The 24,095-nt window shown below is 43.2% G+C and overlaps 1 protein-coding gene across 1 annotated transcript in view; it reads left to right on the forward strand.

Moving 5' to 3' along the window:
• NOSTRIN (nitric oxide synthase trafficking) overlaps positions 1 to 24,095 on the forward strand; it is a 39,253-nt gene that overhangs the window by 9,360 nt on the left and 5,798 nt on the right. The window contains exons 3-13 of the mRNA XM_081318787.1: positions 748 to 831; positions 1,998 to 2,060; positions 2,277 to 2,358; positions 3,893 to 3,955; positions 5,276 to 5,374; positions 5,684 to 5,809; positions 9,505 to 9,603; positions 9,690 to 9,815; positions 12,863 to 12,971; positions 20,723 to 20,811; positions 22,040 to 22,165. Coding sequence (XP_081174913.1) covers positions 748 to 831; positions 1,998 to 2,060; positions 2,277 to 2,358; positions 3,893 to 3,955; positions 5,276 to 5,374; positions 5,684 to 5,809; positions 9,505 to 9,603; positions 9,690 to 9,815; positions 12,863 to 12,971; positions 20,723 to 20,811; positions 22,040 to 22,165 — 1,066 coding nt within the window. The remainder of the gene's footprint in view (positions 1 to 747; positions 832 to 1,997; positions 2,061 to 2,276; positions 2,359 to 3,892; positions 3,956 to 5,275; positions 5,375 to 5,683; positions 5,810 to 9,504; positions 9,604 to 9,689; positions 9,816 to 12,862; positions 12,972 to 20,722; positions 20,812 to 22,039; positions 22,166 to 24,095) is intronic.

Here is a 24,095-nt window from a genome sequence, read left to right on the forward strand (position 1 = left end):
TAAATCTTCCAAAGAAAGAAACGCCTCAGTCCCCACTGTTATTCTCTACATAAGGCCCATCAAATTTTCCAAGATGAAGAGAGGTTGCAGTTTAGAGTCTCCATTATTTATGAAGAGGTTTTATTCTCTGGCTTTCCAAAGTAAGACTAGAAAAAGAAAAACTCTAAAACCCTGGATAGTTGCTCCCTGTCAGTGCAGGCACCACTAAACCTGATAGACGGGCTTTGATTTAATGTAAAGCAACTTGCTCTGTTCCTGTTCTAGGATATGGCCCTTTTTGCCTGATTAATTAGGCAAAGTTGCCAAATTTATGAAAGGATGCTTATTCCTAAAAATAAAAAAGATCTAACAGATCAGATCAGATCAATGAGAGAGGGAGGGAGGGAGGGAGGAAGAGAGATTACACCTATAAATTAGCTGTTCGTTTTAATGTTGTCTTTGGACTGGTGGATTTGTCCACTTTGTTTTCACATATTATTCAACTACCCCCAAGTCTGACTTTTGTGAGATTTATTAGAGTCTTTAGCAGAAGATTCTGGTTTGCACAGGCTCTAGCACAGTTTGGGCCAAGACTAAAACTATTATTTTAACTCCTGCTGTGTAGTCCCCTCCTCTCCCCATCCTAGCCCAACCCCCCAACCCCTTGCCATACATACACAATGCCCATTTTTTTCTCTATTGGTAAAAAAGTTTTCAAAGTTTTAGCTTTTAAGATGAATAAGTGCCCATTGATTCTTTTCTCTGCAGAACTAGTTTGGAGATTACATATGGTAAAGGACTGGAGAAATTGGCAAACAAGCTTGCCAAAATGCTGACTAAAATCAAAGCGAAGTAAGCATTAACTATACTTTTACGCTCTTTTCCACCATCACTGGTCCAGGACTTTCTTCAAGGGTAAAGATATGTTACCTTGGATGGTTGTTAGAGATCCAAGTCTACAAGTCTTTTTCTCTTCTGGGTGTGACAAAAGGAAACCTGTCTCCCTGGAACATGCTGGAGTTATATAATCTGACCAAATGATGTAAACTCTGAGTTCTGATGATTAGAAAGAATTGCTCTGCTTGAGAACAGTTTTTCTTGATCTTTTCCATTTGAGAACTGCAGCGATTGCATCCCAACCATCATGCATGATGATTGGCAATAAGATGATTGCGAGGAACTACAGGGATGTTGCAGGCTCCCTAAAATGTTTCTAAAACAACCAAAATTGTGTCATATTACCAAATATTACAAGAGTAACATCACTGACATAGTACTTTTGTGGGTTAATAATGATCCACATTCACAAATGGGAATCATTCTTCTAATTTTAATCCATATCCTGTATCAGGTAGGGGCAATCTCTGTTAGAAAGAATTGCATTTAGTCATGGTTGAGGGCTAAGCAAGAAAAGCCTTGGTCCAAAGTTTATGTGAATGGAACCAGGATCTTCTCTTTTGCAGGGAGACGTTCACTGGAAATTTGGGAAGCTTCTCCATTTTTTCAAACACCTATGTGAAAGCCATTATAGAGCATTCATTGGAGTTTGACTCTGTTTCCCACCCCAAAATAGGGAAATTATGCCATTATTGTTCAACAGTAGTGATCAGACTGAAAAAAAAATACCTGGTCTATATCTAACTTTGGGATCTCAGAATGTCCTTGTGCTCTACGTGCATTGAATCAAAATGCTCCAATGTGGGGGAAAAAATGGAGCAGCCCTCACATTAACTACACATCGCTCAGGTATCATTTTGCCACACAAAAATATTTTCAAATATAGCCAGTTTGCTTCCAGGGTTCATTTCTATTAAGCAATACACTTCTGTAATTCATCTTATAAAACCACTGTTACAGAATTAGCCGGGGTCTCAAATTGCCAAAATAGATCATATGAAAATGTAAACGTGAACCTAGTAAAAATGTCACATTTCCTGGGTTCTTAGGAATTATAACTTGCTCACTCAGAAGCTGAAATTAAAAACATGTATCTCCTTTTTTCCATGGTCTTTCTTTAGCTATATTCATAGTACTTCGCTTTGTGTTTCGGAGGAGCTGAAATCTGCATCAGATTTACACAGGTAAGTACAACCTACTCCATTATTCAAAGTCTACTGAGGCCTGGAAGGGCTTTAAAACTTCTACAATAAACATTTCAGTTTTATTACCTCCTTGGAGGAGATTGAATGGGTGATATTTACAACCATTTCTTCTGTGGTTGTCTGGCAAATGATGCTCTTTTCCGAGAAGGCGAGTTTTCATAACATAGGTGTATATATTTTATGTCCTGCATCTAGAAAGCTTGGCAAAGCCATTCAGACAGAAGCGATAAACCCAATGAATCGTATCCTGCAGGACCATGAGAAGAAGAAAAAAATAGTGAGTTCAGATAACCCTTATTTTTATGATAAAGTAGTGCAACATTTTGCTTGTGGTATTTGGGCCCACCATGATACTGACTAGGATTCAAGCCTGTACCACAAATTGTTATCAAAATATCTCTCAATGAAAAAAAACCCCATCCTTCATTTGAATCTCATCCATTCCCCAGGTCTGAACATGTTGCAAATATAGCAGTATGAGCAAAATTGACTTTGGCCAACACTAGCTAGCAGATCATTCCTAGAGACTCAGACAAAGAGGGATGATACAAGAAGAAGATGCATTAGAAAAAGGAAAGTCATTCATGACAGCAAGTTGTAAAGGCAATAGTTCCTTTCAAATCAGGCTTTATTGTCCAGATTTGAGATGGTTCTCCCTAAAAAACATCCTAAGAAAACTGTATCACCCTACCTCAGGACACATGTCTCTAACAAACCTAGATGATGACCACCGTAGGTGACTGGGTCTCCTTGGATCTGGCTTACAGTGGAACTGATTCCTCCTTGAGATCCTGAATATAAAATGTGCAGGTGCAAAAAAAGGTTATATCTGGCCTTTGGGGATGGGCTTCTAATTTCAGTGAGGGCCATGGCCTTTACTGGGCAAAACCAGGGCTTTTTTTCTCATAGAACGCTCAGAACGGAGTTCCGGCACCTTTTTTGGATGGAACCTTGTAGGGTAGGCAAGGCAGGTTGTATGACATGTGTTAGTTCCGGCACCTTTTTCTTTTACAAAAAAAGCACTGGCCAAAACAATGTGACTATGTTGTGGCAATTCCATTCTGTGCATCTTGTGGGCAAAGCATCTACCCCATGGTTTCTACCTCTTAGGGTTCTAAGTAGCCAATCAACAATTGGGTGATCTGGCAAAACAGATCACACTCATTTCGAAGGTCTCTTAGATAGAAAATCTCTCTATTCTAAAGACATACCGGTACCAATTCTGCCCTTTGTGATCAATTTGATCTAAGATAAGATACTGTAAAATGGACATCTTGTGAAACGAGGTACATAAAAAGCCCTCCACTTGATAAGTGTAATGGGAGATGGAATTGTTCTTAGGATGGTGTGCACAACAATATATATCAGTTGGTGCAATTCCCTTTTCTTCCCTTCCCCCTGCCTTTTCCTACACATTTCACTATAAAGCTTTTGCCAACATATTTCTTTAGCAAATATTGGTGTCCATGTGGTGGGGTGGGGGAGGTTAAAAAAAATCAAGGTAGCCCATCCATTTCTTATATGGTAGACACGTACTCCTGGCAAGTCCTATACTGAAAGAAATACAAAATGTTATTTTCTTGGATTATTTTTTTGTTTTATGTTACCTATTGTAAAAAAATATATGCTTTTTTTTTTACAAAAAATAAGATTTAGAAGTTACTTTCCATTAAAAAGTCCAACGTAACTAAATATATTAGGTTATTCCGGCCAAAGTAGTTTATTGAAATGATATCAGTTCTAATATTAAAAATGAAAACCTAAGGAATATTTATCCCCCCCCCCATGATTGTGGTGTTTCTTTCCACAAGGTAGATAATACAGTTGAGAAATCAGCTGAAGCAGTTATCAACAACTGGCGCCAACAGTTAAAGGCAAGTTTTAATCTTTTATTCCTACAAAAATACATGGAAGTGATTTATCCATTAGAAATTACTGCAGTGGTTCCAGTTACCTAAATGGGATTCAGAAGCTCTTTCTGAGAAGTGGACATCTCTAATAACTACAAAAAAAAAGATACTGAATGACTGGATTCTAATTTGAGGGAAGGAAGGAAGGTGATTCTAAAATAAGGCACTTAATTATCCATTGGGTTTTGCATTGCTCACTACAATTCTGATGATTTGATATTCTAATATACGACAAAACTGCATGATACACAAAAATTCTAACTCCAAAATTTGATTGGCCTATAAGCAGGGGTTGTCAAACCTGGCCCTTTTATGACTTGTGGACTTCAACTCCCAGAATTCCTCAGCCAGCATGCCTGGCTTAGGAATTCTGGGAGTTGAAGTCCACAAGTCAAAAAAGGGCCAAGTTTGAAGACCCCTGGCCTATAGACTCAATTGGAATGGCAGTGGAAATTTTGTAGTGCTTATAAGCACAAATATTAATTTTCATGCTGAAAAATTAGTAATCTGGAGGATACCACTCATTTTTCTTTAAAAATGCATGTTTTCTTCTACTCTATATTACATTGACAAATATACAGCAATGAGATATTTACTGTTCTCAGGGGAATGACTGATAGAGCTCATCTAAATTTTGTCATCAGCAAGCCAGAAATGCCCACCGTGTGTGTGTTTGTGTGTCAAAAAAGTCATAAGCCTATGAGCATTAAAAAGAGTAGAGCTTCAGTCCCAGACAGTCCTCGACTTACAACTATAATTGAGCCCAAAATTTCTGTTGCTAAGTGAGACATTTGTTAAGTGAATTTTGCCCCATTTTACAACCTTTCTTGCCACAGCTGTCAAGTGAAACATTGCAGTTGATAAGTTAGTAACCTGGTTGTCAAGTGAATCTGGCTTCCCCAATGACTTTGCTTGTCACAAGGTCACAAAAGGTGACAACCTGACCTTGGGACACAGCGACGGTCATAAATATGAGTCAGTTGCCCAGCATCTGAATTTGGATCACAAGATGATGGGGATGCTGCAAAGGTCATAATTTTAAAAAATGGTCATAAGTCACATTTTTCAGAACCATTGTAACTTTGAAGAGTCACTAAACGAACTGTTGTAAGTCAAGGATTACCTGTACTTACCCTCTTTACTTTTGATATCCCGATGCCCATGGTTTGGACTGTATGCATCTCCCAAGACATGGAATAACAAAGAATCTTAAGAGGTTCCTCTCACGGGCTTATATTAACTCTAATTATGAATGTTGTTGATATTGGTGTATTTGTGGGATAGGCCAAGAAGAAGTTAAAAGAGCTAACCAAGGACCATGAAGCACTTTTCCGTGATACCGAAAGCTCCCACCCATTGGCTTCCCCAAAGGCCAAAAAAAAGGTATGTCTTCAGACAGGTATATGGAGACATGATATAAATTAGGTGGAGTAGATAGACAGGTAGTGTGACTCAGGATGTTCAATTTCCAGAAGAAGAACACGTATCTGCTTGCTAATTACCTTCTGCACATTTCTCCTGTTACCTATTTTTCTGCATTACTTGGTAAATCTTAGTGATTTCATCTCCTTCTTTGCATGTGTCCAGATAACACCTAATAACCTGCTTCGAAAGCAATGCCCCCGCTGTGTGAAATCAATTACACTTTTTTAAAAAAAATAAATAAATCTTGCATTTATATTTTCATTTTAGCTGCTCAGAAACCTAGAAAAATCCGCTATCAAACTGGCAAAGGAAGATGAAGACTATTACAAGAAGAACTTAACTGCCTGTGAAACGCGTGTGAAGTGGGAGCAGACATTAGAAAATGGGCACCAGGCAAGTCACCAGATGTTTCCTTCTGGCACGGTTATCTCTGGTCTCTGCTGTGCTTTTCCTCAGCTGGAAACAAGTCAGATTCTTTTCTTTTCCAATTATATTCTAGTTGGATTTGCAATTCCAAGAGTTACCTCCTGATTTACAGCTGTGTGTTCAAGATGAAACATCTAAGGCCCCCCCAAAAGTATAACTTTAAACCCTGTTTTGTGGAAGGTATGAAACAAAATGGTTTCTGTTCCCAGCATCTCAAACATCCCACCCTTGCCATTCTATTAATGGAAAAATATTTATTTGTAACAAATAAATCCCCAACCTAAATGGGCCAAGAATTTTAACTGCATTGATGGAGACCTTGTACAAATCTTTGGCACCATTCCAGGATAATGAACTGTGTGTGTGTGAGAGCAGGCATTGTTAGAGGAAGCAATTTCATTTTATTTTCAAATATCCTGCATGGTCCCGTGACAAAAAGTCTTCCCAGGATCACAACTCTCAAAAAACTTAGAGCAAGCTCTTGGGCTCTTTGCAAGGGAGCCACCTACAACTTTCTAATTATGGAAGGATAATCACATTTTCTTTCCCAGCATTAGCCTGATAAAATAATGTAGGTAACAGTAGGCAAGAAGTTATTAGTAGAGCTGCTAATAATTCTTTGGAGGAAGGCTAAGAAATTCTTCCTTTTTCATCCTCAGTTACCACAGATTCAGCTTCTTTTCCTTTCTCCCATCTATATCAGAGTTTCATCATCATTACCTCCAATTTTTGGAAGACGGGATAAAGGGCACACATGTACAATAAATCAGGGATCTTCAAACTTGGCCCTTTGATGACTTGTGGACTTCAACTCCCAGAATTCCTCAACCGGCATGCCTGGCTGAGGAATTCTGGGAGTTGAAGTCCACAAGTCATCAAAGGGCCAAGTTTGAAGACCCCCTGACATAAACAGAGACCTTTTCACATGCTTGTAGTATACTTTTAGGACAATTATTATCTATATTGGTAAAATCAAACATGAGTATATGAATTTCATATTATTTTCCTTAGTTTCTGGCAAGAAAGAGGACCACATGATAAAAGCATATTGATTTACAGCAACATAAATGTTCCCAGGATACATTTAGTTGCAGTAGCTCATCCTGTTCCCAAGATTTATTCCCTGAGAACAGGATGAACAGTGAAATACAAATTCTTGGCTTGGGCTGACTTCTGCTTTTGTGCATACATATTAGCTTTAAAAAAAAACTTAATATGTATTCATATGCTTTCCCACTTCCCCCGCAAATAGTTAAAATCAACATGCTCAAATTAAAACCTCCCATAAGGAACAATCAAAGAACACGAATATGTTTAGCCTAAGAAAAGATACAGCAGTTTTCAGATAACCGAAGGATTATCATTCAGACAAAGGGGTAGATTTATCTTCAGATTTACCTCAGAGCGCAGAGCAAGTACCAGTGAGCTAAAACTACAAGGAAGTAGATTTAAAGAAGATGTCGAGAGAAACTTTCAGACTGCCCCTTGAAATGATGAGATATCCCTTACTGGAAGTTTTCAGAAAGGCTAAAGCAGGGGTCCTCAACCTTGGCAACTTTAAGACTTGTGTAGCTCAACTCCCAGAATGCCTCAGCCAGCAAAGCTGGCTGAGGAATCCTGGGAGTTGAGCTCCACAAGTCTTAAAGTTGCCAAGGATGGAGACCTCTGGGCTAAAGGATTGTCTGTCAGATATGATCCAGTGGATCCTTCAAGGTCCTTTCCAACTCCACGATTCTATACTAGCCATGACTCTATACTGGCCAATTCTTTTGCCTGCAAGAATTGCTAAAATGGTAAAATAAATAGTTGGTGTGTAGTCATGTCAGACTCTCACTTGACTAAAAGGGCTCCTGGACTCTTTCTTTCTTTCTTTCTTTTCATAGTACATATCTCTTTGAGTCCAACCTAATTAAAATCAGATTAATGACCTTCCAGAACTAGATTAGAATCTAAAAAAAATAATAAAAATACTGAGATTTGTTAAAAGTGCTTTTTAAAAAAAGCATCAACAAATTGGCCATAAATCTTCTCTTTTTTTTTCTTGGAGCAGTTTAATTAAATGCTGTTGAGCATCACCACCTCCACTGAGAGCTTCTGTATCTTTAATTGCATCCTTAGACCTTATCCAACTCCTTCAGTACTCTTGAGTTAAAAGGAACACACCTACATAACAGTCAGGAAGATCCACGATCCATCCCCAGCTTATTTTTTTTGATTGAGCTCAAGCTGCTTCCCAAGCAATTGTTTGGATCCATTTCTTTCAGCTCTTAACAATGTGCAAGCAAACTGCGTTCTCTAGCTATTGTTAGTGCAAATGGATGATCCAGAAAAACATTGCTGAAGTAATCTTTTAATCGATTCTTAAGGCTCCATGGGGAAATAAAGCTGCTCCTAATAAATTTACAACCCCCCCCTCCCAAATTTCAATTGCACTCCTTTGTTCATCTAGTTTTTTTGAACGATGCATCGTTATGGACCTGGGTGTGCCACATTATATAGGGAGATAGATTATGTTACTATTTTGCATTTTTTGTGCTGATGAGAAGGAAACAAGATTTGATTTTGCATCTGCCTTACTCAGGGAAGTTTTATGAAATATTTCTCAGTCAGAATGAACCTCTCCTATCAATATTCTAGCATGACGTGAACTGATGGGTGGAAAATGTAGGAAGGACATCTTCTGCCCAACTGTTTCCACCCAGTTGTACTAGAACTAGTCACTTAGGGCAGGGGTCCCCAACCCCTGGTCCATGGACCAGTAGCGGGCCACAGCATGCCAGCAACCGGTCCACACAAACAAGCAAAGCCCCATCCGTGAGATGCAGGCAGCATACAAAACCACGCACCCTCTAGTCTGGGGAAAAAGCTCTCTTCACGGAACCGGTCCCTGGTGCCCCAAAGGTGGGGGACCTCTGACTTAGGGAGTTTTACTCTCTTCCTGCCATCAGTTTTCCTAAGTTTCACTCAAGAAGAGCAAACCTTCAACCTAGAGCCATTCTTTCCAACAACAAATAATATAGACGCATCTTAATGCTTGGATGAGCACATTTTAAAGGCCTGTCTTTCAGTCGGAATTCTACACTATTGTTTGAGTTGTGACAGCCAGAATGAAAGCTCAAGTCCCAAATATAAATCACATTTTAATTTTAAAAAATGCACTTTTTGTAAAAAATACTTCCTGCATGTATGTCTGACAGTTCATAATCACTGGGGTTCAAAGTGCCCCTGATCAGTGGCCATATTGTACATTCAGAATTTATTTTACTAGATTGACTGATTGAGTAAAGGCAAATATACATGTCCCAGGATAATGTTGCAAGATCGAATCTGGGTCGGTTACCCGGACCAGAGGTTTGAGTAAACCTCTAGTAAACCTCTGGTCCCGGTGGCTGGCCCAGATTTGATCTTGACTTATTGAATTTTACCCCACATTTCTTTTTGGTCATCTCAAGGCAATCTACACGTATCTAATGCTTCCACCTACTACGTTCATACACCCGAAGCTAATCTGTGCGAATGAAGATCCATTCAACTCTGTAGGATTCACTTTAGATAGAAGCCCCCTAATGGTTAATGGCTGGATTAGATTGAAGTAACTGCTCTGATTATCATGTTTAACTTTTTCTTTCTTTATAGAGTAATCATTGTTCCCTTTCCAACAGAGCGTTCTTGACCTTGAGAAAGATAGACTCCTGCTTCTCTGCAATACGTTACATCGTTACAGCCAGCTTCTTTCTCATTTTGGACAGAGCCTCATTGCTGTATGTTAACTCCACACTCTTTTGCTCTGAATTAAATATTGCTAGAAAGTGCTCTCCTATCTAACCTTATCTGTCATTCATTCTAGTGCCATGCAAAGGTTGGCAGGGCTGTCACTGAGGCGGAACTTGACAAGGACGTGCAGGTGTTAATGAATGAAATGTCACTAACCGCTGCAGAGACCAAGCTTGAACTCTTGTTAACAGACTACTATGTAAGTGCCCTGCCAAATCTCCTGTCCTCAATAGTGGAAAGATTCATTTTAAACTTCTGCCAAGTGGGATTCTGGAAGCTGAAATAGAGCAGGATGGATTAACTGTCCTGGGGGTGGGGTAGAACCTGGCTGTGATTGCACAAGACAAAACCACAAGCTAGCCATTTGTTTTTGATAGTTTGGAATCCTTCAGTTCATTCACAAGCACAGCACACATGTGTATGACAGCAGTGTCCATGGGGCAGGTGGAATATCTAACCATAGCGCTGTGTTGGCTTGGTGGTTAGAATGCTGTATTGCAGGCTAACTCTGCCCCCAGCCAGGAGTTTGATCCTGATCATCTCAAGGGTTACTCAGTCTTCCGCCCTTCTGAGGTCAGTAAAATGAGGACTCAGATTGTTGGGGGCAATGTGCTGACATTTGTAAGCCGCTTAGACATTTATAAAGCACTGTGAAGCAGTATATATGTCAAAGTGCTATTGCTATTGCCATATCAAAATGTTAAGACAGTGATCACATTGGTGCAATTCTTTGTATATGCACATGATGTCAACATACATACAAAAGGAGCAGGATATTGATCACATGGTTGTCATTGTCATTCTGACTTTTGTTTTACACCACCCCTCCCTTCCCTTGGGGCTTTCCTGGTACATGAGTAGAACCCAAGCCATTTACTGTAGCGTATCTAGAATTCGAAGCTTAAAAATCACAAGTTCCTATAAACTGTAAGTACATTTCATGCTCCTATATAAAGCCTTCACGGTGAAGAAAAGAGATGCAGCTATTTTTCCCAGTGGAGTAGGTTGATAGGCAGAACTTAAGAAAATTACTCTTCTAATCAGGAGTATGCAGAACAGAGAGGAAAAGGAGAACAAAGGAGACAGCATATGTATGCATATACATATTCTTAATGCCTCTGATGATCAATAGGATTAAAAGTGGCAAGTATTTTTGATTTGGGAGCTGTATATCTCCAACACACATTTTATAGTCACTTTGGAAAGGGAGATAGACGGCATATAAATTTAATAAATAAAATAAATTTCAGTCTGTTGTACTCTCCAGCCCAGAAAGTGTGTCCTAGTTCAGTGTTAAATGAATTCTGAAAAGTATCTTGACCGAATAAGCTATGCTTAACTGTGGACAAAGTGTGCCAATACAGCTCATATTTTAATGCGTTCTATGAGAACCATGGCATGGAAAGTCAACACCTTCAGCATCAATGGCTTAGTTCAGGGGTAGCCAACCTCGGCTCTTTTATGACTCATGGACTTCAACTCCCAGAATTCCCGAGTCAGCTATGCTGACTCAGGAATTCTGGGAGTTGAAGTCCATGAGTCATAAAAGAGCCGAGGTTGGCTACCCCTGGCTTAGTTCAATGCTTTATTTCCTTCACTTAAAGGAAAATACAGAAAGTAAACTCTACTTACACAGAGATAAAGAAGATTTACCGTACCTGGGCTACACAAATTCAGACCCCATCAGGGAGAAGTTAGTTTTCTTTATCTCTGGGATGCTTTCTAATGGTCATCTAGATTACTGTGGCTCAAACCAAAATATATTTTCTCCTCTAAAATGTGCAAATTCAACAAGAAGATTTCCTCCTGTCTACATGCTTATGCATGGTCCCGTCCCTAGCCTTGATTCATCTTGACTAAAAGACATCACTAAAACACTTTTTCATAAAATATGCTTGTCACACATAGAGATTTGTGCTTTTTCAGGTGCCGTTTCAGGTGCAACCTTATCAGTACATAGCATGACAAGGTAAACTGCTAGTCTGGTTAAGTTTATATCTACATGGTTCGTTGCCACACAGAATACTTATGTGAATAACACTTGATATTCAGTATAAAGCAAATCAGAGATGCACAAGGATATGATAGCATATAGTGGAACAAGATATTTTTAAAAATCATTATGGGAATAGCCAGGATTTCAGGGTCTCTATTTTTAATTGAGGAGACTCAACAATAGTTACTGCATTCAAGTATTTTAATTAACCGCATACAAATTCTTAAAAAGGGCTGCAGTATTTCAAATTCTGGTCACATATCAACATGGAGAAAAGCCATAAAGGGTCATCTCTATTTCACAGGGACATAGATTTCAATAGCATAAATTTCTACTGCCATATGAAAAGATTCAAGATTAATATAGAATTGCTTTTTTCAGCTTCCAACTCTTCATCCCACATGGTCTCAACTTTTATTTAACCCTTTATATACATTTAAAATATATTGAATGTTTGTTCAATTAATGTCTAATTTTTTTTAATGTTGACTTTTGATATTTTTAAATGCTTGTTTTTAATGTACGTGTTGTCTTTTACTTGATTATTGTATGCTGCCCAGAGTTCTCATGAGATAAGTTGTATATAAATGGGATAGCTTGATCATAGATGATAAATGAGAGGGAGGGAGGGAGGGAGATAGAGATAGACAGACAGACAGATGACAGACAGACAGACATGCCTATCTGAAATGTTCCCCTATAACTGTTTGTAAAGTGAAGGCTAAAGCTGAGGAAAGATTAAATACAAATAACAGTTCTGGGAGCTGATCGTGATTGTTATGACTTTGGTAACATATAGACGTTCCTCTGGTATCTTTGAGGATTTTGATTAAATTTGTAATGAGAAAGTGACAGAAGTTGTCTCCTGGGGACAACCTGAAACAAAAAGTTGCCAGAGAGCAGAATGAACTCATCTATAATGGAATTTTAAAAATAACAAGGAACCTGTTGTTTTCCACTGACACTTCCATGTAAACTTAAAAACTAGTCATTACAGACCAAACTGGCAATGTCAGCAATGTCTGTCCGTCTTTTTTTTTCCCTAGCCAAGGGGATCTAACTCTTTCATGCTGATGTCTGAAGGACTTCATAATTCATGAGGTTGCTGAGATAAACAGCAAATTGCCAGCTTGGCAATGAGCATGAGCTGACAACATTACCACATAGATACTTCATACTCTGCCTGCATTTTAATCAAAATATATTAACCTTTTTTCATTCTCCCCTCCTTTTTTTTTAAACTATAAAAGGAAGAAGATATGATGAGCCTAATTGAAAAAGAGAGGAGACAAACTGCCATTAAAGCTAAAATAACACGGGTACAGGCAGATTTGGAAAAGACCCTACAGGACAAAACAGGTTACCTCCCATTTTAAGCATTTTATACTTGATCATTTACACAAGGAGAAGGTGTGTCTAGTCTGTGCCTTTCTATGGTAGCTCTTCCAAAGTTAAAGAAGCCCAAACTTTTAAAACTCTCAGTTTGTTGCCCTTGGATAATGGGTTTTATTGGTCCCTTTAGCTGATAGCATTTACGGAATTTTCTGTGCCATTTGTTGTGCCATGGGACCCCTTTGAGAATCCACTGAAGTCTGTAGAGACCTTCTCAGAAAAATTTATTTATTTATTTATTTATTTATTTATTTATTTATTTATTTATTTATTTATTTATTAGATTTATATACCGCCCTTCTCCCGAGGGACTCAGGGCGGTGTACAGGGCAATTAAAATATGACATACACAAGTTAAAAATAGATTAAATTAAATTTAGCCCCAAACAAAATAAATTAAATCATGAAATTTAAAACCCCAATCCCTCAGTCCAGGCCGGCAAGCTCGAATAACCAGGTTTTCAGGTCACGGCGAAAAGAGCGAAGGCCGGGAGCCATCCGGAGCTCCACAGGCAGCTGATTCCAGAGGGCAGGCGCGCCCACAGAGATTGCTCTCCCCCTGGGGGCCGCCAGCCGGCACTCCCCGACCGACGGCACCCTGAGGAGACCCTCTCTGTGGGAGCGCACGGGGCGATGGGAAGTTGACACCAGCAGCAGGTGCTCCCGTAAATAATCCGGACCCATGCCATTTAGGGCTTTGTAGGTCATCACCAGCACCTTGAATCTCACCCGGAGGACAACTGGGAGCCAAAAATGTATTTAAATGTATAAAATAAAATAACATAGATGATAGATAGGTATAGATAGATGACAAAGAGAGAGAGAGAGAGATAATGGATATAGATGATAGATAGATTACATTACAAAGGAAACCAATTCTGCTCATATTGTTATCAAAATATTTAAAAACTAAGAAATGTTTAATATACAGTAGAGATACCTGTGTTGATTTATTAAAATGCATTAAATCAATAAAAAGACAATAGCTTTTTTGGAGTATAATTTTAGATAATGAAATATATTGAAGTTAATATTTTTTTTGAGCGTTTAGCGGCCATGCAGTACTTTCTTGCCTATGAATAAAAAGAATTAAGTTAGAGGTTAGAATTTAATAAAAAAATAATGTACATTCTCCTCAGTCAAGTTCATGGATCAATAATAGGTACAAGGGCAAAAACTCTACTTAATAGAATGAGCTACATCCAACTTTTTAATATTCATGTGAAACAGGAACTTTCCCAGTACTTATAGAGCTTTGGGGATGTAGGGTAGGAATGCAAGTAATGTCTTCAATTTGGAACAGGCTTTACAACTGTTCTAAGGTTAAAATATGATTGGTAGACTCTAAAGCAGGGGTGTCAAACTCAATTTCATTGAGGGCCGCATCAGCATTGTGGTTGCCCGCAGGGGGCCAGGTGGGTATGGCCTGGGTGGGCGTGGCCTACTGGGTGGGCGTGGCTACAGTGCGTATGGCCTACTGGGTGGGCATGGCCAGCTCTACATCATTCACATCAAGGGTGCCTATGGGGGCCTGGGCAGGAGTGGGACAGATCTGAGGGTCTCTGGCAGGAGGAGGGTCTCTGGGCCAGGGCCAAGGCAGTGGGGGCCGTTCCCTCACTGTTTCCAGGATGGCTTCGCGGGCCACATGAAACCACTTTGTGGGCCGGATCTGGCCCCCGGGCCTTGTGTTTGACATGTCTGATCTAAAGTTTGTATTGATATTAAACAGGACACACTATAATTGAAACAAAACTGGGGGTGTCTGAATAATGTTCCTTTTGATTGCTACTTCTACTCTTGAAAGTAGACGATTGTGTACATTCTAATATTGTTTCAGTGCTTTTGTTGTTCTGTTCTTTTTTAATAGCATGTATATTGCTATTAAAAAAAGGGACGCGGTGGCTCAGTGGGTTAGGACGCTGAGCTTGTCGATCAGAAGATCGGCAGTTTGGCGGGTCGAATCCCAAGTGCCGCGTAACAGAGTGAGCGCCTGTTACTCGTCCCAGCTTCTGCCAACCTAGCAGTTCGAAAGCACGTCAAAATGCAAGTAGAAAAATAGGGACCACTACGGTGGGAAGGTAACAGCGTTCCGTGCGCCTCTGGCGTCTAGTCATGCCGGCCACATGACCACAGAGACGTCCTCGGACAAGCGCTGGCTCTTCAGCTTTGAAACGGAGATGAGCACCGGCCCCTAGAGTTGGAAACGACTAGCACGCATGAGCGGGGGAACCTTTACCTTTTTATATTGCTTTATTCTAACATACGGCTGTTGTGACTCAGGGCCAGCCTGTGGGTCCGACAGCCGGGTCCGATGTATCGGAGGACTCAGATGTGGGGGAGGAGGGAAACGAACCGGCTGATGATGATTTGGAGGCTTTGCAGAGTCCTCAGCCGGGGACCTCTTCTCAGCTGTGTGAGCCCGAGAGTGCGGAGGATGATGACCCACAGCTGGCCCTGTTCAAGGACGCCCGACGCAGGAGGCAGACGAGCAGGGACAAACAAAGAAAGACTATGGGACTCCTCGGGAGGAGGCACAGGGAGACCACGCCCTGAGCTCTCTATAAAAGAAGTGTTTGGGGAGGGGCTAGTTGCTGAAAGCAACTTTTCCGCTTGAGAAGACAAGCTCTTGTGTTTTTGTTAACTGCGTAATTAAATCTTGGCAGAAGCCTTTTAGCCTTGGACGCTTTCCAGACTCTTCTCTTAATTAGGGGTTGCGAGAAGAGGGCTGGTTCAGAACAGTTTGCTTTCAGCCCCCCACCCCTTAATACTACGATGGAGCAGCTTCTTGCCGAGAATGCCCAGCTCAACCAGCAACTCACCTTGCTGGCCACTCAGGTGGCACAACTGCAGGCTCAGGTACATGCTGCCCCCCCACCCAGGAGGAAATGTCAGTTAGCTATGCCGGATAAATTTGCTGGCAATCCAGAACTGTTTCCTGCCTTCCTGGGACAATGCCAGCTTTTTATCAGCGTGAGAGCAGCTGATTTCCCCACTGACCGAGATAAGGTGGGATTCGTGTTGAGCCTTCTGTCGGGAGATGCAGCTCGTTGGGGCACGCCTCTGTTGGCACAGCCTAGCCCTTTGTTGGATAACTTTGGGGGGTTTTGTGACCATATGCGCCTCATGTACGAGGACCCGATTAAGGCGCAGACCGCCACCCGACGTCTGAAAGCTTTGAGGCAGGGTCAGCGTCCCCTACAGGCCTATATCAGCGATTTCCGGCTGCTTAGCCAGGATTCCGCCTGGAATGAGGCTGCGCTCGTGGATGCCTTTCAGGATGGCTTGTCAGAGGAGATGTTGGATGAGCTGGCCCGCGTGGACATTCCCTCAGACCTGAATGGGCTGATCCATCTTTGTCTGCGGATCGATGCCCGGCTGCAGCAGCGTAAGAGTCGCCGTGCCACCCCACAGACCCCTGCCGCCCCTGTTGTGCGTGAGCCCCCAGTCCAGAGGGAGGAGCCAATGGAGCTGGGTGCCGCCAGGTCCCGTCTATCGGTGACGGAAATGGACAGACGACGATCGGAGGGGTTGTGTTTTTACTGTGGGGACCCTGGACATTTGGCTGCTTCTTGCCCGAAGAAGCGTCAGCGGGCATCAGTGACCAAGCCTGCCCCGAGAAAGTCCCCTGCTTTGCTATCGGGAATACGGCCCGAGCCCGATCTAGACGGTGTGAAAGATCGGGCGACCCACAACGATCACGCCGAGCGACGCCGTTCCGACGGTGCCTGTGAACCTCCACGGCATTTGATTTTGGAGGCACGACTGATCCTTCCTGGCAAGCCAGAGGGGATTCCGGTCCATGCCTTAATTGACTCTGGGGCTACCACTAACTTTATGGATTCGGCCTTTGTGGCCAAATGGGCTGTTCCCCAGTGTCCGGTGGATCCGCCCATGCTTGTGGAGACCATCGATGGTCGAGTGCTCCTGTCCGGGCCTATCACGGCCGCCACGCAACCCGTGTGTATGGCCATCAGTACCCATGTGGAGGCCATTCAGTTTTACGTCACTTCGGATCTGCACTTCCCCGTGGTCTTGGGACTGGCGTGGCTCCGGGCGCATGATCCACAGATCTATTGGTCTCAGAACTTGGTCACCTTCCCAAGTTTGCAGTGCATGGGCCACACCCGCCATATCTGTGCCGGCCAGGTGGAGGGTTCCTCAGGGGTTTCCTTGCCTCCCGTACTGTCCGACTTTGCTGACGTGTTCAGCGAGTCAGAGGCGGACCAATTACCCCCGCACAGGCCCTACGACTGCTCCATTGACCTAGTCCCTGATGCGCCTCTCCCAGTGGGGCGTTTGTACTCCATGTCGGAGCCCGAGTTGGCCGCATTGCGGGACTTCCTGACAAAGAACTTGGCTCGTGGATTCATCCGGCCCTCGTCCTCGCCAGTGTCTGCGCCCGTGCTCTTCGTCAAAAAGAAGTCGGGCGAGTTACGGCTTTGCTGTGACTACCGGAAACTCAACGCTATCACGGTGCGTAACCGCTACCCGCTGCCCCTCATCCCCGAGCTCTTGGACCGACTCCGGGAGGCTAAGATCTTCACGAAACTGGACCTGCGTGGAGCTTACAACCTCGTCAGGGTTCGGCCGGGTGATGAGTGGAAGACAGCGTTTGGTACTCGCTATGGACATTTCGAGTACACGGTGATGCCGTTTGGCCTGACCAACGCCCCCGCTGTGTTTCAGCATTTTATGAACGACATCTTTCGGGATCTGTTGGACCAGTTTGTTGTGATTTACCTGGACGATATCCTGATTTACTCCCCGTCGCGTGAAGCGCATCATCAGCATCTCCGTCAGGTCCTGCAGCGCCTCCGGAAACATCGGCTGTTTGCCAAGTTGGAGAAGTGCCAGTTCTACCAGGTGACCATTGATTTCTTGGGCCACCGCATTTCTCCTGAGGGCATCGCCATGGATCCAAGTAAAGTTGAGTCGTTGCAGAGTTGGCAACCCCCGCGTCGCGTGAAGGATGTTCAGCGACTTCTTGGATTTGCCAACTACTATCGGACATTCATCCCTGGCTTTGCTGCCTTGACAGCCCCCCTCACCCGGCTCCTGCAGAAGAAGACTCGGTTCCAGTGGAACGCCCCCGAACAACAGGCGTTCCAAGCTTTGAAGGACGCCTTCATGAAGGAGCCCATCTTGAAGCATCCTGACCCGCAACGGCCGTTTGTCGTGGAGGCGGACGCCTCCGACATTGCCATTGGGGCCGTGTTACTCCAGGCAGCGACGCCCAACGGTACCCTTTTCCCTTGCGCGTATCACTCTCGGAAATTGAATCCCTCGGAGCGCAACTATACCATCTGGGAGAAGGAGCTACTGGCCATCAAGGCGGCGTTCGAGGCTTGGAGGCATCATCTGGAGGGGGCGCGGCATCAAATCGAGGTCCGGACGGACCACAAGAATCTGGAAAGCCTGCAGACCGCTCGGAATTTGAACCAACGCCAGATCCGGTGGTCCCTCTTCTTTGCGAGGTTTGACTTCCGGGTGCGGTACATACCAAGCGGGCACAACCAGAGAGCGGATGCTCTGTCCAGGAAGCCCGAGTACACCCGAGTGGAAGACAAGCTTCCGCCCAGGACAGTGATCCCCGTCGAGTCTTTTGCTGCGGTACGGGAGCCGGTGGATATACGGGCTCGGATCCGGGAGGCGCAGCAGCAGGAGGCGTGGGTGGCTCAGCGGAAGGAAGAGGTGGGGCCAGATTCGCCTTGGTCGGTCACGGATGGACTCCTGTATTATCGTGACCGGCTCTATGTTCCAGGAGGGCCACTCAGGGGACTCGTCCTCAGCCAATGTCATGATAACCCGGCTGCGGGGCATTTTGGCCTGTTCAAGACTCTGAACCTGGTCTCCCGTACTTTCTGGTGGCCCCGAGTCCGACACGATGTCCAGTCTTATGTCACCTCCTGCGTCCCATGCAGGCAGGCCAAGTCAGCGACAGGGGCCCCGCCTGGTTTACTGCAGCCTTTGCCAACGCCCAAGAGACCCTGGGGGGCTGTGTCCATGGACTTTCTGACGGATCTACCCCCATCCTCCGGCTTCACGACAGTGTTTGTGGTGGTGGACATGTTGACCAAGATGGCGCACTTCATCCCCTGTCGCGGCTTACCGTCAGCTCGCGCCACTAGTCGCATGTTCATCCAACAGGTGTTCCGGCTGCACGGCCTTCCCGACAGGGTCGTCTCCGATAGGGGGGCCCAGTTTACAGCCCGCTTCTGGCAGGAGTTGATGCGGGCGTTGGACATTAAGGTTTGCCTCTCGTCCGTGCATCATCCTCAGACCGACGGGGGTACCGAGAAGGTCATCGGCATCTTAGAGCAGTATCTGCGCTGCTATGTTAACCTGCAGCAGGACAACTGGGTGGACTATTTGGCCATAGCCGAGTTTGCCTTTAATAACTCGCAACACACCTCCACGCAGATGACACCGTTCTTGGCCAACGTGGGTTATCACCCCAGGTTCTTCCCTCTTTCTCCCGTGGACTCACCGGAGCCGGCAGCGAACAAATTCATGGCGGAGTTACAGGCGATCCATCGGTTGGTGCGACGGCAGCTGGAGAAGGCCAAGGCCGACTACAAGAGGTTCGCCGATCGGTCGAGAAGGGATACGCCTCCACTATCGGTGGGGGATCGGGTCTGGCTGTCCACCAGGAACCTACCATCCACTCGGCCGGCGAGGAAGCTGGACCACCGTTACCTTGGACCGTTCCCAGTCGAGGCCGTCATCAACCCGGTCGCCTATCGTTTAACTCTGCCACGTTCCCTGCGCGTGCACCCCGTCTTCCATCGGTCCTTGTTGGTCCCCGAACAACCGGCCTGTCCACTTCGCCAAGCGGAACCTCCCCCATCAGGAACTCGTGATGGAGGCAGCACCCCCGAGTACGAGGTCGCCAGCATCAGGGATTCCCGCTGGCTGAAAGGTCGCTTCCAGTACCTGATCGAGTGGAAAGGGTACGGGCCGGAGGACTTCACATGGGAAGACGCGACCGCCGTTCATGCCCCTGCGTTGGTGACTGCTTTTCACGAACAGTTCCCATCCCGACCGCATCCGGATCGGCAGACCCGAGGGAAGGGCCCTGCGGTGCGGGATAGTGTTGTGACTCAGGGCCAGCCTGTGGGTCCGACAGCCGGGTCCGATGTATCGGAGGACTCAGATGTGGGGGAGGAGGGAAACGAACCGGCTGATGATGATTTGGAGGCTTTGCAGAGTCCTCAGCCGGGGACCTCTTCTCAGCTGTGTGAGCCCGAGAGTGCGGAGGATGATGACCCACAGCTGGCCCTGTTCAAGGACGCCCGACGCAGGAGGCAGACGAGCAGGGACAAACAAAGAAAGACTATGGGACTCCTCGGGAGGAGGCACAGGGAGACCACGCCCTGAGCTCTCTATAAAAGAAGTGTTTGGGGAGGGGCTAGTTGCTGAAAGCAACTTTTCCGCTTGAGAAGACAAGCTCTTGTGTTTTTGTTAACTGCGTAATTAAATCTTGGCAGAAGCCTTTTAGCCTTGGACGCTTTCCAGACTCTTCTCTTAATTAGGGGTTGCGAGAAGAGGGCTGGTTCAGAACAACGGCGCATTGTGTTCAGAACCCAAAGAGTTTGAAAAATATTTTAATGGAAATAATGGAAATTTGCTAACAATGCTATTATATCATGGTTGATTTCCAGGGTTGTTTAGAAATTTATGAAGACTGAGCAAATCCTTGTATTTATATTTTTTTAAAGGCTTAGAACGGATGCTTCAGGCTTACAAAGAAACCCCTCAGTTTTCAGATGCAAAAAATATAAACGATACCATTGCACAACTTAATGAGGTACATTGGAAATTAATATATATTTCACATTTTAAATACTTATATTACTTAGCTTTTGTTTAGCTGAAATGCAATCTTCGGTTTTAATCCTTTGGCTGGCTTTAAGAGTGCACCTCCAGATGTATGTATCAATGAAGTTAAGTTAGTAACTACAAAAACAACCTTTCAGTTTTGGGGCTGCATTTAAGGAAAGCCCTTTCCAAGTCACTATTTTCAGCTTCAGGTTAAGCGCTTTTCCCAAGCATTTTCACTTATGCATCTTTACATTTTAATTTTAAACTATTTTGCCTTGTGCTTCTTACTCTTTTACTTTTTAAGAGCTTTACAAGTTAATCCCACATAAATTAGAAATACATGTCCTCTTTACAAGAAGATTCATTGGCCATAAAACAGAATAACCTGCCAAACATGTTTTGTTAATGTTACTTGAGCATTATTTTAGAATAATAAAACAAATACAGGTAGTCCTCAATTACTAACTAGCTTGGACAGTGACCATTTGCAGCTACAACGGTGATGAAAAAGTAACTTTGTGACCAATCTTCGTATTTACAAACTTTGCAGCAATTCTCTCTCTCTTTCAGTCACATGTTCACCATTAGTCAGTACATGTTGTCTTGTACCTGACCTGCTTCCCCCCTTTTTACCCTTTGTAGAGCAGAGATTGCCTAAACAATCTCTTCCTCAGCATCTTTTCTGTGCCACACAGCACATTCCTAAAAAAGTCTTAACTGCAAGTTAACAAGATCAACTCTGGGAACTTAATGACAGGCAGCTGCTGCCTGTAACTGACCAGACTTTAATCAGTTTTACACCTTCTGCTTTTGTTTGCTTGCTAAGTGAACAAGGATTCCCGCTAGCACATTCCTTTCAAAGTGAATTCCCCACTGTATCCCTCCTAACTCTCATGTAATCCCTTTCTCTCCAATTAATGTAAATACAAACATCAATTCACTTGTCGTTAATTATCCCGACACTGGGGTGAGCATTCAAAAGGGCAGAGGAGTAGAGAAAAAGGACTTTAAGAGTTGCCCTTTGACTCAATTTCCTTAGAAGTCAAGTTCCAGAAAATTTTAGTCCTAAGTTGCCAATGAGGACTAACCGTATTTTAAAGGTAGAAGATTTAGTCTCAGTGTCTTCCTTTGCTCCAAATAATCAGAACTGGGAAAACAAAATTTGAGCTTCAAAATATTTGTTATTTACTTATATTTAAATATATATATTAAAGGCAACTCTGAAAGCTGCCCTTCTACAAGCAAATCATTTCAAATTGGGGAGCACACTAGCTGAAATTGAAAAGAAGCCTAAACCGTCTCATCTCTTGAATGACTGCATTTCAAAATGGAAAGAAAAGGTAATGATATGGGTTATGGTACTACATGTCCATAAGATGATTTATATTTATATTTATATTTACATTTACATATACATATATCAGAATACAGTAGGAGAAAGACATGCAAAGAATTCTGTGTATATTACACACACACACACACACACACACATATGTGTGTGTGTGTGTGTGTGTGTGTAATATACACACAGAATTATTTCAGCTGTTTTATTTAACTCTATAGCTGAGTAATGGAAATCAGATATTATTGTTGTTCATTCTAAACCCACCTGGATATGGATAGTCAGCATGAACATTTGATTACTGGTTAACCAACTTGAAGGAGGTTAAATCTTGGTATGTACATACCATGTGAATTATATTATGAATTCTCAGTTTTGGCAGGAGGCTGTAAGTGAAGTTTACAATCTTCCAATCGCTTCTGGATGATGTTACTGCTTTATTTATCAATATTTACTGGAATGTGATGCTACCATTTTAAAATTTATACTACCCTATTTGTTAATCTTAATCCATTTTGTTGCCTATATATAGCTAGAACACGTATTATAATGTTTTGTTTTTCATATTGCTTTTAGCCAAAATTCTTTGCATGTCTTTCTCCTACTGTATTCTGATATTGTCAATTCATATTTCCTCTGTAGTTGTTAATACCTTTCATTTCTTTCTTTCATTTTCATTTTTCTGTTGCCAATAACTTGTCTTCATGATAGGGGCAAAACCAAAAAAAACACACCTCTTTTTGTTGTTCCCAAATAGTCTTCTGGAGCATGTTTAGTTTTTCAAGCATTATATAATATGGCTACCATGTGGATTTGGCCAGACCCAAAAAGCCTCACTTATTCAAAGGAAAATTGGTGAGCACCCCCCCCAACCCCTTCTGACCTAAGTATTAAGCTGCAGCCACTCATATTTTTTATTCTGAAGCCAGGCAACTCCCAGGAACATTTTTGGAAATAGAGCAAATTTCAGAAGTTGATGATTTTTATTGTGGCATACTAGATTTCCATTTATTTAATGTTATATTATTTTAATAGACACCCCCCTCCAAGCCATGTCCACCAGCCCCCTCTTCTACATAACCTTTATTGTCATTCCTAATGTGTTGTATGCTCTCAAATGTGTACACATACATCACAGATATAAACATGCTATATACAACCTATGTATATTACCTAAACCCTGACATATAAATATTAATCACTGTCCATCTTGAATATATAACAGAAGGAGGAAGCTTGAGAGTTCACAAGGTTAATACTGTATGGAATGAAACTATGGTTGAATCTGGATGTACCACAAAGCCTCTTCCCAGAAGGTAACAAGGAAAACAGGTCGTGAAGAGGATGAGTAGTGTCCCAGATAATCTTACGGACCCTGTTCAAGCAATGCTTCTGTGCTATGTCCGGGATGGGAAGGAGGAAACTGCCAAGAATCTTTTCGGCCATCCTCACCACTGTCTGCACCGCCTTCCTGTCTGAAGCAGTGATGCCTTCAAACCAGACTGTGATGCTGTATGACAGGATGCTCTTGATCGTTCCCCTGTAGAAGGTGGTCAGGACAGGGGAAGGAAGATGTGCTTTTTTCATGCGAACGCAGAAAATGCAGGAGCTGCTGTGCCCGCTTCACCAGTTTCTCACTGTTGAGCGACCAAGCCAGCCTACTTGTTAGCTGCACACCCAGGAATTTGATGCTGGTAATCAACTCCACAGGTGAATCATTAATGCATAGTGGAGTATGGCTGTGTCTGCCTTTTCTCAAATCGACAGTGATCTCTTTGCTTTTTCCAACGTTTAAAACTAGGTTGTTTTTCTTACACCAGTTCACCAAACCCTCTACCTCCTTGTGGTAAGCACCCTCATTGTCATCTTGAATAAGGCCTACTACTATCATCTGTGAACTTCACAATGATTGGTGACAAACCTAGCAC

Source organism: Vipera berus, assembly GCF_964194415.1.
Source record: "Vipera berus genome assembly, chromosome: 1".
NCBI classification, from domain to species: domain Eukaryota; kingdom Metazoa; phylum Chordata; class Lepidosauria; order Squamata; family Viperidae; genus Vipera; species Vipera berus.